The sequence below is a fragment of the Giraffa tippelskirchi genome, chromosome 1 (assembly GCF_054371585.1).
Source record: "Giraffa tippelskirchi isolate mGirTip1 chromosome 1, T2T-mGirTip1v1.2.pri, whole genome shotgun sequence".
In the NCBI taxonomy this organism is placed as follows: Eukaryota; Metazoa; Chordata; class Mammalia; order Artiodactyla; family Giraffidae; genus Giraffa; species Giraffa tippelskirchi.
Window position 1 is genome coordinate 199,341,122 of NC_137275.1, and position 16,674 is coordinate 199,357,795.

The 16,674-nt window shown below is 38.6% G+C and overlaps 1 protein-coding gene and 1 pseudogene across 21 annotated transcripts in view; both read right to left on the bottom strand.

Moving 5' to 3' along the window:
* CDC14B (cell division cycle 14B) overlaps positions 1-16,674 on the bottom strand; it is a 123,821-nt gene that overhangs the window by 15,419 nt on the left and 91,728 nt on the right. For 11 of the 21 annotated variants that reach the window (XR_014063005.1, XM_081523304.1, XM_081523405.1 and 8 more), the window contains exons 10-12: positions 11,587-11,725; positions 10,965-11,124; positions 10,166-10,263 (exon numbers count right to left, since the gene is read on the bottom strand). Coding sequence is in view for 20 of the 21 variants with exons in the window: in XM_081523304.1 (XP_081379430.1) it covers positions 10,166-10,263; positions 10,965-11,124; positions 11,587-11,725 (397 nt within the window). In the remaining variant the exon portion in view is untranslated. Of the gene's footprint in view, positions 1-263; positions 381-5,409; positions 5,555-10,165; positions 10,264-10,964; positions 11,125-11,586; positions 11,726-16,674 lie in introns of all 21 variants that reach the window. The other 10 variants (XM_081523301.1, XM_081523383.1, XM_081523291.1 and 7 more) reach the window with 2 other exon arrangements.
* Positions 15,185-15,589, bottom strand: LOC145518676 (small ribosomal subunit protein uS12 pseudogene; annotated as a pseudogene).

Genomic DNA, 16,674 nt, shown 5'->3' on the forward strand with positions numbered 1-16,674 from the left:
CTCAGAAGAACACAACACTCTCAACTTTCCCGTATTATGACCCAGAGACCACATTTCCGTGTTAAGAATGACCTCTGAAAAACAAAACAAAACCCTAAATTAAAAAGGTCCAGATTTTCTCAGATGATGAACAAGTCAAACATTTTTGATTAATTTCCCACCACTGGGGCTTTGCTTTCTCCTGTCTTCATTCCTATTTCCAGAAGATTAAACTGGAAAGCCAATATTTGAAACACTTCAGAAGAGTAGGGTTCTTTTCTCACCTTTTAAAACTGCTTTTTCTTGAAGCAGATCTGGTGGTTCGTTTAGTAATGCCTGCACTGCCAGAAATGTTAGGTTCAGATGTTTTACAGCTCTGAACACTGGACTGAAGAATTACTCTGAAAATAGTTGGAAAAACATAACATTATATTTACTGAAACAATTTGCAAATACTTGACAAAGGAGGGCATTTTTGCACTTTAATGCAAATTACTTTCTTGAGAATTGATAGAATTTTCCATAAACACATTTGCCAAAAAAAATCTGAAACACACTCTTACATCAAGATCTTTTGAAATAAAGCATCTCATTTCCCTATGAAGGTTTAAACAAAGATAACCAGAAAACTTTGCTTTTGGAAAATGAATCACCCAGCATGTCAAGCAATTCCCACACCAAAGAAATCAATCAGAAAGACAAATTTTTGTGCCCCAAAGTAAAATCAGATTCTCAGAATTCTAGTCATGGAACAAGAAATCATTTTAAATCTTTTTAAAACCCTAATTCTAAAGACTATGAACATAAATATATACACAGTATTCACTCTTCAGACATGGAAGAACAAGCAACAGAACTTGTCAACTTGAGTCAAACGCATGTTTTTTATAACATTTCAAATTTTAAAAAGATGTTCAAAGCAATATTTTTTAGTCTGGATTACAACTACCTACTAAGTCATCAACTACCATTAAAATGAAATTGTTATAATTTTGTGAAACTTTATTTAATTAGACTCTAGACATCTCAAGGAACTGATACCTACGGGAGTAGACTGCCCAGGAGGCAAATGAACAAATCAGAAAGAACCCCTCAGATAAAGCCCACACAGAATACCTGCTCAAAAGCAGAGGATGTTTTAAATTTCCCCATTGAACTGTCATAGGGACAACAGAAAACACCAAAACATTTTACAAGCAATTCTTTTTTTCAAGAGATAATGACTAAAACACTGAACATCATACATACGCATTTATACATGCTGCTAAGTCGCTTTAGTCGTGTCCGACTCTGTGCGACCCCATAGACGGCAGCCCACCAGGCTCCGCCATCCCTGGGATTCTCCAGGGAAGAACACTGGAGTGGGTTGCCATTTCCTTCCCCAATGCATGAAAGTAAAAGTGAAAGGGAAGTCGCTCAGTCTTAGCGACCCCATGGACTGCAGCCTACCAGGCTCCTCTGTCCATGGGATTTTCCAGGCTAGAGTACTGGAGTGGGTTGCCATTACCTTCTCCAATACATAGTCAACTTTAATTTATCTGTGAGAGAAAACACTATAAAAAGTTTTATCCTCTCATATTCAAACATACAGGTGAGATAGCCAACAACGACTTATGAGAACCCAGCTCCTGTGTAAAAGAGAAACCTTTACAACTGTCCTACCTCCTATACCTGTGTTAACACCACATTAGTTAATAACCAAAGCCAAGTCCTTAAAATGTAGTAAATTCTTATAATTTTAGTATTACTCAAACCATAGAATAATTAGCATTTAGTAAAATGCTAACTTCTCATCACTGAAAAAACAATGGGGTTGTATTGTATTGTCTGGAGGCCAGTGGTTTTCAAGCCATTTGGGGGAGAGGAAGGGAGAGCTGAGGGTGGGGGACTGCTAGCCAAGCTGTTTCTCTTGAAATGAGAAGCATTTCTGAAAGCCTTATGAATGAGGCCTTCAATATCACTGAGGGAAACTGACCCTGGGCAAACAAGTCAATGCTTGATTCAGGATTTCTAATAGAGTTTTATCATCCTATATGTTGACTGTTTAACAAAACAGAAAATGTATATGCTGACACAGTTACACGATCAAAAAGAGCACCAACTGCTCTGGCATATAAATTCTATCACTGAAAAACAAGAAGTTATTTTTAAATTCTTTCTCATTTTATAAAGTGAGGAGAAGATATTTAGTTGTCTCTGCTAAGACGGTGAATCTAGAATTTTTCATAGAGAAAAACAAAACAACAATAGAAACAAACAGCAACAATTCCATTGCTATTACTGAAGCCCAGGCCCAGTGCTTCATGCTGCCACTGCTGTCCTGAAGCCTCTCGCCCACTTAACAGGGCTCATGGTTTTTATCTCCACTTTTTATAAACGGAGAAAATGAGACTCCTGTTGGCTTTTCTGAAATACCACATCTACTTTTCAAATAATTTGAGGCTACTTATGGTCAAAAGTATCAACTACTACACCGTAAAATCAGAAAAAAAACCCCACAAGAGCCAATATACCGCCTGTTAAGGAAATTTACCTCCTGATTTCTTATATTAACTATTATGCTTAAATATTATTCAAACAAGAAATTACTGCTAACTCACATTTTAAGCTGATAGGAAATATCTTTTTTAAATTGTTTACTTCTCTATAAAATTAGTGTGAACAACTCATGTGAAGTAATATTAGTAACTGATAATTTATGTGCAATTTTGAAAACAAGAGCATGACAGAAATTTGGAATGCATTAATCTCATCAATAAGATTCAGGTCACCAGTTGTTTGCATTAAAAATAGAGTACTTATTTCATCTATAGGTTATATATCAATAAAGTGGGAAGAAAACCCAGCAACTAAACTTAGATATTACTTATCTTACAAATAACACCCTAAGGTAGGTTAAGCTAGCCAACAAGGGTGAAGTATTTACTCTGCCATGGGGATGTGGGACTCAGTACCTCCCACCTTGCACTCCAGGCCAACTGCAGAGCTTTGCAGGACAACATTCAGCACATGTCATGTCTCCTTTCCATCTTTTCCTGACAGAACCCTCAGTCCTACTTTCTATCTCTTGCCCATACTAGAATTCCTCTTCTTCTCTGCAATATCTTTTGAGGGCCAGTATTTTCAGATTTTGGATACAAAAATATCTGCAACTTGAGGCAAAGCGAAAAAAAAAAAACAAAAAAACCTGAAAAGCCAGGTCTCTAATCAGTCAAGTCATAAAGTACTCTGAAATAAATGTTCATTCCAAGAAGAGGATCCATCATGCAACCAGGCAATATTTACACTGGCGGTCCACCAGTGATACAAAAAGAGCCTTCAAAATGATGGGTCTGAGGCCCTGCAACATGCAGAGGTCCCCTTCCCACTGTCTACAAGGTCCTTTGCAGCAGTGAAGTGCCATTATAGGCTAGCTCTCCAGGCACGCCAGGCAACAACCTATCAGGCAATGCTACATCATCAGCCAATAGAGGTGAATGTCAACAGCAGTGCCCTGGAGTAGTTACCTCAAAAGATAATTACAAGGATTATACCTGTTTACATCACTCTTACTGTTGAAACTTTTGGTTTCCATAAATTGCAAATTAATCAGAGCAGGCTGAAGTAAATACTCTGATTTGTAAAGTAAATACTCTGAAACACAGTGGCAAATGTCAGTAATAACAAAAAACGTTATGCCCTGGGTCAGAATATCAAAAAGAGCCCTATAGAGACCATTTTTAAACATACCTTGCAAAAAATAATATAGACATGAAATGCCTAAATATTATTAGCAATGACTCCACCTGTTCTAATGGCCACTCAGCAAAGTTTGAGAAGAATAAATCTATGCAGTGTGTGATGTTCCCGAGTCAGAATGTGTGAAGTCTCAGATCAATAAGAGAAGTAAAGGAACAAAACAAAACATCGTAAAGGGATAAATCATATCAGAAATACTGCGTATGTAATAATAAGCTTGGGCTTCCCAGGTGGTGCTAGTGGTAACGGGCAGGCTCCTGCCTGCCAATGCAGGAGATGTAAGAGAAATGGGTTCAATCCCTGGGTCAGGAAGATCCCCTGGAGGAGGAAATGGCAACCCCAAATCCCATGGACAGAGGAGCCTGGCGGGTTATAGTCCACAAGGTCGCAAAGAGTCAGACACAACTGAAGTGACATAGGAGGCAAGCAAATAATAAGTCTATACCAATAAGATATTTTTAAAATATCATACTTAGGAACATGTTAAGCAGATTTTCCTTAAATTTGAAAAGAAAAGCATCTGCTAGATTCTTAAATCTTTTCTAACCATCTGAAGACATTCAATGAAAGCACAAAGAACTGGAGTTGGTTGCAATGGAATTATACTTTGGAGAAGATCCTAGAAGGCACTTTGGTATTCCTTTGTAACTCCCAAGTCCAAGTCAGAACAAGACAAGAAATTCTTAAAATTTGAGCTAAAGGAAAAATTCGGAGAAAAAAGAATGCAGCCTGGATTTAAGAGGGTAGCGGGTAACCACAGTTCACAAGACACACCCTCCTTTTCTGTGCTCTTGCTCTTAACTACATGATGTTCTCCAATAAGCTTCTTGCCACATTCTTCTGCAGACAAGGAGTCTCTTCACTGTTAAGGTATTCAATTAATGACGAAGAGAATCAGGAGAAAACAGACTGTGTCTCAACTGATCTAATGAAAACATTCCGATTACTTGTGGGAAAGGAGGAAAGTGGGAGCACAATGAGCACAGTATTGTCATATGGAAACACACAGATAAGAGACTCCAGTCCTCTGCTCTCCTATTCATTCAGCACCAAGTGCTGCAAACTATACTTAACTGTATTCCCTAAAGAGGAGGAAGTGAAACAAGGTAGAGGAGAAAAATTTGCATACTTAAGATAGAAGACTGGGCCTGCCGAGAGAGCACTGTGTACAATGGCAGAATCAGAGGTGAAAAAGGATGCAATGCTCATGAGACCTCACGGCTACAAAATCATACCTTTCCTAACAGCAGAAAACCAGTGGGAAAATTCTTTTTGCTAGATTGGAAAGACTATATTAAAGATATCTACTCAAGAAAACCAGAGGAAAGTTGTACAGACAACTGATTGAAAGAAAAACCATCCCAATGATCCCAAACTAACTATATATTTTTGATAGGAAGAAGAAACTACTTCATCGTCATCATAAATTGCTATTTCAAAAAAATCTGTTAAGAGTAAATGCATTTTAAAAACAAAGTGTGTTATTTTTAATGTCCCTTGTACGAAACTAACAGTGAAGACTTCCTTCCCTACCACCAACCCAGGAAGTGCAAAGATTCAGAATAAGAACCTTGGAAAAAAAGGCAAATCAAACAAAGCTAGAAGAGCTGATAGTGAGAAAAACATGCATCATGAGAAAAACACTGGACACCAGAGGTGAGCACTAGTAGAGAAATGGAATGGGACACTTACACAGCAGCTATCTGTCAAAGGTCCTGATGGCTACTGTGTTCTTAAACCATCGAGACAGAATAGCAGGGTGGGAAGAATGTAGTCACAAACAATCCACCAGATGACAACACTACACAGTGCAGAGGTCAGCACAGCTAGGGGACATCTGGAAAGGGGCAAAGGGGAAAGAACAGATGTGCAAACTGAGAAGCCAATAAATAAATAAATAAAGCCACGTGTGAATTTCAGATACCCTGCAACGCAAAGGGCCAGGAAACAGGGATCAAACTTTGCTGTTTTATGTTGGAGGAAAATAGCTGTCTTCAGTTTTAAACAAATCTGATATTTGGTAACAAAAGATTAGACCCAATCTCTAGTTGGATAACTACCCCATGTTAATTTAATTTGTATGATACAGAAATTAGAGTCACAGCTATGTGATTGAAATTCTTTAAAAAGCACAATAACCACACAGAAAACCAAATCACAGACAAAAATGAGGCAAAACCAACCAAAAAAAAAAAACCAAAACAAAAAACCCTGAACTGATAATTAACAACAATCTCATAGGAGGCACAATTAATTATAAGTGAACACAACACAGCATGTGTCTGCATTATAGATTTTCATTTGTTCCTCTAGTAAAGCTCATGGCAAGAGAATTATTTTCCAATGATGAAGCATACCTACCTACACTGTTAACGGGGTTTTAAGGGATTATTAAAGGATAACTATATCTGTATTTTTATCTGCTCCCATAGGATGCACTTCCATTCTTCATGCATCATTTTCCTTTACCCCTAGCAAACCTAGCAGAAATCATCAGCACAGTGCAGAAAGATAGGTAGCATGGATAAAGTTATAAAATCTACCCAATTAATTTTAGCAGAGACAATAACAGACTTGCCATTATGTTTTGAGTATCACTTGAAGATCATGGTGCTACATCGTTGCCTGTCTTCATGGTAGTTGGGATGAGAGAGAGAAGCTCTCTGACAAAATTACTAATTTCATAATTTCTAATACTTTAATTCTCCCCAAATATTGACTATTTGTGAAACAGAAATCAATGACTGGATGTACTATATAACTTTCTTCTAAGAATCATCAGTACTTATCTATTTTTTCACTCCCTTTCCCTCTTACAAGTATTTTCTTTCAGCTAAGTACAAACAGTGAAGCAAAATAACATGTCCACATTGACACACAGCAGAAACATTTCAGATTTTTAACCCAAGCTTCTGCTCAGGAGCTTTTACTTCTAAAAGGGGACTTTTAACTTCTAAAACAACAAAGACTTGGGAAGGAAAAGAAATGTCCAGTTGACCTTTTCTGGGGCCAAAGGAACTACAAAGAAGAGCAAAGAAGAGATGATTGTAACAGCAAAGAGGGTCGGAAAAAGCAGAGAGAATAAGGAAGAAGGATGCAAAATCTACTGTGACTAATCTTAAATCCTCCAGGACCTTTACACATAATTAAGAGCTTAGAATTTCAGCATTTTGCTTTTTCCTTTAAAAGTGTGACTTAAAAGCTTATTAATTATGTGCATGGGGAGAGGACAGTTTGGGGACTATTCTATTGTTTTGGGGATTACAAATACAATTAAAGGGAATCAGCAGTGAAAGCTGAGGGCTGGGGTTCCATCATTGGTCAGGGAATTAAGAACCCACAAGCCATGAAGCATGGCCAAAAAAAAAAAAGATTGTTTAACATATGCCAAGGGTGCTTCACAAGGGGCCAGTGCCTTTTACACCTTTTGGGATAAGGTGGGGTATAACTAAGCAAATGGATAGCATAGAGGCCAGAATTTTCTCCATGGGTTGTTGCTAGTTACTATCATTCAGCCATCCATCAAGTTCCATCTCAGGGAACTGCACATACCAAGATAAATGTCACAGCATCTCATGTCATCTTCTGGTTTCCAACAATATTTCTAATTTTAGTCTACATTTGTTGTTTTCTTTTATGTTACCACAAACCTTTGATCTATGGAAGAGACTTTCATAGTTTCATTTTTTTAGAAAGGAGCATCGAATGATTTGTACTCTTATAAAACATATTCACAAGGTAGCAGACAGAGTTACTAAAGGAAATTTCCTTTAAGCACTATCAAACTCAAGAACCTTTGACTAAGCAGAATTCCCATCCCCTGACTCCCAACTTGACTTCTGAACAGAAGGCAACAAGCTATTGAGAAATAAACTGATGCTGCAGATTTTTAAAAACAGAACAAAAAACCTGGACATAACTAAAAGCAACCCCACAAAATCATCCATTTTATAGGGCTTGTGATTCCAAGTGTGGCCCCTGGACCAGAAGCATCTTTGACACCTGGGAGCTTGCCAGAAAAGAAATGCAGAACCAGGTGGCATCCCAGACCCACTGACCATTATCTGCATTTTAACAAGCTGCCCAGGAGATTCAAACACACACTGAAGTTTGAACTGCACTGCTCTAGGGCACTAGCTATTTCCTCCTGTATAAAACGGGCTTCAGAATGATTATTTGGAGGGACTATACTATTTTTAAATAAAAAGAACCATTAAGACCTTAAATGAAGAATTAAAATGAAATTAAAAACAAAATGGCATTTAGAATTTAAAAAATTATTTAAAATGCACCATTCTTACAGCATTCTAGTTGACTGCATGCACAACAGCAAAGAGAATGTTTAATTAATGCCTCTAATCAATACTGATACCTTTCATTCACATGGCACTTTATTATGGAAAACTCATTCCTTCCCTTTGGGTCTTTTAAGAATCTCCCAAGGCAGTGGCCCATGATGATACATCCTTTAAGTGGAACTATACTTTGGAATTTAAGATTATGAGAATATACTAGTGAAGGACCACTTTTAATTAAAGAGGCCTGTTCTTCAGACTTAGGGACACTGAAGGAAGGAGAGAGTGGGAAAAATTGAGAAGAGTACATTGAAACATGTACATTATCATGTGTAAAATAGATGGCTAATGGAAATTTGTTGTATACACAGGGACCTCAACCCAGTGCTCTGTAATGACCTAGAAGGGTGGGATGGAGGGGGCAGCTGGTGCGAGAAAAGGGAAGGGATATATTTATACTTATGGCTGATTCATGTTGTTACATGGCAGAAACCAACACAACACTGTAAAGCAATTATCCTCCAATTCGAAATAAAATTTTTCCCCCTCTAGCTTAGACAGTAAAGAATCTGCCTGCAATGCAAGAGACCTGGGTTCAATCCCTGGGTCAGGAAGATCCTCTGGAGAAGAGAATGGCAATCCACTCCAGAATTCTTGCCTGGAGAATCCCATGGACAGGGGAGCCTGGCGGGCTACAGTCCGTGGGGTCATAAAGAGGCAGACACGACTCAGCAACTAACATTACTACTACTCCTACTACTGTGTCATAGTTTCTTACCATATTACAAGATGCTTACTGAATAATAAGATAACCTGTCTCCATCACCAAAAAGGCAGGGCTGGGGGTGGGGGGGTGGTGCTACAGAATTTGGTACCCATCCCACAATGAAAGGTACTAGAAGGAAGGAATCCAATGGCACAGGTGGGAGCATCTACTAAAGAATATCCTGGGAAAAAAGTACAACGGCCAAGTTTTTTATTTTACCATCTTTCTAACAATCCTGGATGTTCCTAGAGATTGAATCTCAACTAACACTTACACGAGGAACTATAAGAGGACACACACAGACAACCTAATAACTATAAAACTTGCTATCTCCACTTTAATTCTCCTTCTGTGACTTGAAAAGAATTCCTCCAACAAAAAGTTCATATAAAAATATAGTTTAATCAATTCATTGCTGACTTAAAATAACATGACATTAAGCTACCATGTCACCACTAGCTAAATTCTACCATATCAAAACAAATTATGTGCAATATGGTAGTAAATTTAAAGAAGTTTGCAATTTTTAATAACTACAAACAAATCTACAGTCATTCTATACTTTACATCTGCTGTCACTCTCTTGAGGATGTAAAATGGTTATGAGAAATGAATACTGCATACCATATTAGTAAACAAAGAAACCAGCTGTTGCAGCCACCAGCCAAAGGTGAGCTGGTAAGCTCTGAAGGAACTCAGAAAGGACAAGAATACCTGCCATCTAGCAGCTATCAGACTGCAGCCACTCCCCACGGTGAGCCCTGAGGAGACTGGGATATGAAAACTCAGAATAATGGACCCAAACAGTTGAGGTGCTGATCAAAGGAATGATTGCAGTGAGCCCAGACTCCTGCATCTTCCCATACATCTTCCCATAAATTCCTTCACTTGAGATATCTAGCTTTCTTTTATGAATGGTGATCTTTCGACATTCAAACTACCTGCCCTTTGCTACAAACTCCTATATATCCTGGTACTTCCCTGCACACCCCCATCACCTCCTCAGAGCAGTTCTCTCAAGGTTACTTGAAATGCTGCCTCCTAGGTTTCGAAGTCCTAAAAATTTCCGTTGAATAAAACATAACTCTGAACTTCAAGGCTGTGAACATATTTTTAGTTGACAGTTACTATCCATAGAGAAAAAGTTTTCTGAATAGTGCTTTCCTATCTATACAAGCTAGAGAGGTTACAAAAGAGGACAGAGATAAATAAAAGATACCTAAGAGTTCCTTAGGCAACACCCTTAGATTGTAAATAAAGTAGATACTCATTTCAAGGTGGCATAATAGTCATGCAACCATGGACAAAATGCATAGAAAAAAATGCTCACGAAGGACCTTATACACAAGTTAAATAACAACAACCACACGAAGGAAATCAGACTCACGTGAGGGGAATAGCGTTTGTTTTTGACTGTCTTCTGCTTTTCAGGGCCCGAAGTCTATCACCTTGTGTCACTCCATTGATTTCATCATCATCACTGTACTGTATAAGTAGAGAAACACTGAGCTAATGACTGAAGCTGTACTTATCAATGCAGTGAAGCTCAGCAGCTATATTTATCCATACAGATCATACACAGACACATACAAATATATTCATACTTCAACTTTCTAATGAACTCTAAAGTATCTTGATGCTTTCAAAATAAAGCTATAGGACACATTTCAGGACACCTGAAAGCTGACTTTCACAAGGAACCCAATAGCACTCTTATTATAAAACATTTTGACAGTGAAGAGGCATAATGGGTTTTCAATATTGAGAACACTTTCTTTAAATTTTGCAATCTACTTACCACTACAAAACATATTTAGTACTGCTACCCCCTAAACTCTTGGTTCTTTAAGGTTCCCCATTTGCGAACAAGTGGTTTCCTAAATCAGCTATCATGAAATGGGAAGGAGGGTATCACTAGGTCCATATAAAGAGTTTACTTTATATACCTCTTTTTATCCCAATGCCTTGTGAGTAAACAAAACATAAACTTTGAGTTTTATGGACACATAACTTTGTTTTAACTATTCTGACTAAAAAGTTCCTAGACAGGGCAATAAGCATAAAAAATATGTGACGATAATACCCCAGAATGTGCTTTATTTATCTACAATTTTCTCCACGCCCTAACAACTTCTCAAACAGCACTTAAAGCAATGACAACAGCACGATGGGGGTGGTTCGATTACCAGTTCAGGTTCTTGCTTGTCTTGATTCTCGACTCCATTGATTGAAATGTCATCCACAGCCAAAAGGAGTTTTGAGACAGCTGCTCTGTGTTTTCCATCCTCCTGACCCCTCAACTTTTGACGAAAATAGTCACCTTCTATCCAGAGGCTTGCCTGTTTCCTACAGCATGTAAGTAACAATATCAAAATACAGCCTTCCAGAAAGAAACATACCAACAACTTTCTCCTATTGCTGTTACTAGGGACTAAGAAAAATTCTAATTCCTATCACCTTCCAGACCCATGAATTCCTGAGGAATTACTGATAGCACAGTTCATAAAGAATCCATCTGCAATGCAGGAGACCCCGGTTTGATTCCTGGGTTGGGAAGATCCACTGGAGATGGGACAGGCTACCCACTCTAGAATTCATGAGCTTCCCTTGTGGCTCAGCTGGTAAAGAATCCACCTGCAATGCAGGAGACCTGAGTTCGATCCCTGGGTTGGGAAGATCCTCTGGAGAAGGGAAAGGCTACCCACTCCAGTATTCTGGCCTGGAGAATTCCATGGACTGTATAGTCCATGGGATCACAAAGAGTCGGACACGACTGAGTGACTTTCAATTTCATTTCCATCCACTTACATCATCAAAAATTGTTGCTGTGGTCCAATCACCGAGCCAGGTCTGCAGATTCTGACCCAAGCAATGGTCTCGGTTGCTGTCATCCTGTAATGCTTCATGATGTAGCAGGCTATCAAAGTGCCTGTTCGTCCAAGGCCAGCTTAGAAAAGAAACAAACCAATGAGACCTGGTCTCATCTGCTCCAGAATTTTGTTGGGCAGGTAGAATTTTTTAAAAAAGTTTCCAAGGTTCTGCTCCCCTCAACAATGCTTCTCATGTTTCGATGTACAGTATAACCAACTAGAGAGCTTTAACTGGTATGTGATGCAGCCTAGAAACAGAGATTCCTAAAATCTTCCATATGATTCTTTGTTTAACCAAGACTGAAATCCACTTTCTAAGAGATAAATCTCAGTAACAGTGTTTTATACTCTGGGTTTTCAATTAATAATACCATCAACTTTCTAAAAATATAAGCTTAAAATCTTGTACTTTCTCCCTCATCCAACATTTTTTTCTACTCTACTTTTATACATATTTGCACATGGACTTTTCCCTCCACTCTATTCCTGTTGTCCTTCTTTACTCTCATCTAGACTAGTATCATTACCGCCTGTGATGATTAATTCTATGTGTCAATCTGGCAGGTGTAGTTGGATGAGATTGGTAGACTCTGAGTAAGCTGACTGTCCTCCATACTGTGGGTAGGCGTCATCCAATCAGTTGCAAGTCTGAAAAGAACAAAACAGCCACCTCCCAAAGCAGAGACATTGCCAACAAAATTCTGTATAGTCAAAGCTATGGTTTTTCCAGTAGTCATGTATGGATGTCAGAATTGCACTATAAAAAAGGCTGAGTGCCAAAGAATTGATGCTTTTGAACTATGGTGTTGGATAAGACTCTTGAGAGTCCCTTGGACTACAAGGAGATCAAACCAGTCAATCCTAAAGGAAATCAACCCTGAATATTCATTGGAAAGACTGATGCTGAAGCTGAAGCTCCAATACTTTGGCCACTTGATGTGAAGAGCCGACTCATTAGAAAAGACTCTGATGCTGGGAAAGATTGAAGGCAGGAGAAGAAGCGGACAACGGAGAACGAGATAGTTAAATGGCATCACTGATTCAATGGACATGAGTTGGAGCAAGCTCCGGGAGATGGTGAAGGACAGGGAGGCCTGGCGTGCTCTAGTCCATGGGGTTGCAAAGAGTCGAACAAGACTGAGCAACTGAACAACAACAAAGTTAGAAGGAATTTTCTACCAGACAGGCTTTGGACTTCAACTGCACCACTGGCTCTCCTGAGTCTCTAGTCTGCCAGTCCACACTGCAGCTTTTATACTCACCAGCCCATACATTCCCATAAGCCAGTTCCTTATAATAAATCTCCTTTTCTATATGTACATGTCCTACTAGTTCTATTTCTCTGGGAAACTCAAACTAACACAGATTTTGGTACTGTGAAGTGGCATACTACTTAAACACTATGTAAAACTGTGGAAGTGACTTTGGCATTGGGACTGTAAAGACCAGGAGAGTTTTAAGGCACATAATAGAAAAAACCTAGACTGCCTTGAGGAAACTATTGGTAGGAGGAATATGGACATTAATGGAGATTCCAGTGCAGACTCACATGGAAACTGAAAGAAAAGCAATCCTTATTAGAAAGTGGCAAAAAAACCCCCACAAACCACCTGGCTGAATTGTGTTCTAGTGCTTTGTGGGAGATAGAACTTCTGAGTGACGCCCTTGGACATTTAACACAGTAGATTTAAATTCATAAGCAAAGTGCTGAAGGTCCAGCCTGGTTTCTCCTGACTGACATGAGGAGAGAGAGATGAATTGAAGAAGTAATTTGTAAGCAAAAAGAAATGAGAAACTAAACATTTAGAAAACTCTAGGCCTAGTCAATCTGGAAAAAGAGAGAAAGTGTATTCTGGATACCAAGCGTAAGGTTAAAAAATAAATTCCATAATGATATTACCCATGGATTTAATCATGGGTAATTAAAAGCCATCTCAGCAGAAGCCAAAAACACAGATAGGATTACAGTAGAAGACACACTGCCAGTTTGGACTAAAGGGGAGGATGAAATAGGGCTAAATAGGATGAAATAAAGGAATGCTTTTTTTTTAGGTTTCAGGGATTCCATAGGACTGGACAATGGAAGTAACTGGTTGCAAATAAGGCCCATCCTTCAAGAGAAGGTTAGTATGATTCTAAGGGTGATGCAGAGGTCAGCCTGGCTGCCAATACCACCACAGGCCCAGAGGTCAAGGCTGTCTACTCCTAGGTTTCATAGGGCAGGGCCTCCTGCATAGTTTCAGCAGGCCAGGCTGCCCCTGCCCATAGCCACAGGGGCAGGGCCACCACCTTGGGCCCAAGGGGATGGTACTGCCATCCCAGTGGACCTGCTGAACAGAGAAAGGAGCTCAAGAGCCTAAAGATCCAATGGCATTTGCTTTGCTAGGATCTGAACTTGCCTGGGACCTGTCACTACTTTCTGATTTCTCTCATTTGGAATAGGAATATCTATCCTATGCAAGTTACATTATTTTACTTTATAAGTATATAACTTGTCTGGTTTCAGAGGTTCACAGACAGAGAGAAATTTGCCTCAAGGTAAATCATACTTGAAGTGTCAACCATAATTCAGGAGATATTTAGATGAGACTTTAAATGTGGAATTGATACTGTAATGGGTTAAGACTTTGGGGACTGTTGGGAAAGAGCGAATGCATTTTACCTTAAATGAATACTGGGTGCCCAGAGAACAGAATGTTATGGACTAAACTGTGCCTCCCAAAATCCAAATGCTGAAGTCCTTAACTCCCAATAAGACTGTTTCTGGAAAAAGGGCCTTTGCAGAAGAAATTAAGGTTAAAGAAGGTCATGGAGTGAGAGGGGCATCTAATCCAACAAGACTTGTGTCCTTTCTTATATAAGAGAGGAAGAGATACCAGGGCTGACTATATAAAGAGGACAGAAGCCTATAAGCCAGGAAGAAAGGCCTCACCAGAAATCACCTTCATCTTCAACTTCTAGCCTCTAAAACTGTGAGAAAGTAAGTCTCATGCTCTACTGACTGAGCTAGTCAGGCAACTCTCAAATGATAAGAAAATAAATTTTTTGTTGTTTAGTATTCTGTTATAGTACTTAGAGCGAATCAATACACTGCCCAATGAATCTTACTTTTCCCTTGATAATCCAACCTTCACAACATCATCAGTTTTCTTCACCAAAGATCTTATCATATCAAATCCTCTTCAGATTTTTAACTGGTCAGCAGTGAACTTCAGGGTTTCCCAACCTCAGCACTATTGACATTTGGGGTGAGATAATTCTTTATTGTGGTGGCTATCCTGTGCATTTCGGCTGAAAATCACCTCAACTGCTTATTATAATTGGAAAAAAATGAAATAACCAAAGTTGGATTTTGTTTTATTTTTTAGATTCTGGCAAAATATGCCTAATATAAACTTTATCATTTGAACTGATTTAGTTTATGAATCATTTTCCTGATTATAATTACTTCTCTGTGATTCTGTTTAGCTCACTGAGGTTTCTTTTGGGGTAGGTGATATGAAAATTTATTACTATCATGATTTCACCATCAAAGCTTATGATCTTGGTCTTTCCTTTTAGCCTTTTGTATAATGCCCAAAAGAGAGACACTGGCTACTTTGACAACCTTAAAACAGATTCCAGGAATGTCACCAACAGCATGACCTTTGCAACCAAATCCAGCAACCAGAACTTCATCATTTTCCTCAGAAACATTCAAACAACAAAGGCTGTGATTATTTTGTCATTCTTGATTCACTAAACCTGATACACTTCCTGATGACAGAATTTGGCTGTCTGGCTTCAAACCCCTACTTCTTCTGTCACAGTTCCCTTTGCATGAGAAGTGCCTCCAAAAGGACTGGCCTTCAGTCCTAATAGGCTTTCCTGGACTGTCTATCATGCCCCTTGTGAGGGCTATGGAGCTTCCCAGCAGTATGAAGACTGCAACACTTGCCCATCCTGCCGGTGCCACAGACCTAAGCAAAAGAGCTCATGGAGCATTTTTAAGACAGTCATTTTACATTTTTTAATTCAAAGATCTATGTCTCTTTGGGGTCAGTTTCTGGTGATCATTTTAACCATTTTAAAATGCAGAGATAGCATCATTAACAAATTAACGTTGCTGTGCAATCACTACTACTATGTCCCAAGTGTACTTGAGACAAATTATATTCTGTTGGTTGGTGGGCAAAGAGTTCTGTATAAGTCTGTTAGATACAGATGGTTTGTTGTGCTGTTCAAGTCCTCTATTTCCTTATCTTCTATCCAACTGTCCTATCCATTGTTGAAGGTTGGATATTTAAATTTCCAACTATTACTGTACAACTGTTTTCTCCTTCAAGTCTGTCAATTTTTCCCTCATGTATTTTGAACATCTGTTATTAGGCATGTAAAATGTTTATAATTGTTATATATATATATATATATATATATATGTATATATACTTGCTCTATTGAAACTTTTGTTAATATATAACATTCTTGTCTCTTGTAATCTTTCTTGATTTAAAGTCTATTTTGTCTGAGGATCACCTCTCTCCTTTGGTTACAATCTACATGAAATTTTTCACCCTTTCATATTCAACCTCTTTGTGTCTTTGGATCTAAACTTGGTGAGTATCATTTAGATAGCATATAGCTAGATTATTTTTTTAAGCCATTCTTCCAATTTCTGTCTTTTGATTGGAGCATTTACAACCAAAGTTACAATTAGTAATAGCCTTTATAACCGTTCACATACTTACTTTCACAGAGATTTTAATTTCTTTATACAGCACTGAGTGATCGTCTAGAGTCCTTTCATTCAACCGTTACCATTTCCTGCAAGGCAAGCCTAGTGGCAGCAAATTCCCTCAGCTTTTAGTGATCTAGGGATATCTTAATTTCTCCATCATTTTTGAAGGACAGTTGTGCCAGACATAGGATTTATGGCTGACAATCTTTTTCCTTCAGCACTTTAAACACAGCAACCCACTGCCCTCTGGCCTCCAAACTCTCTGATGAGAAATATACTGATAATCTTACTGGGATCCCTTGTATGTCG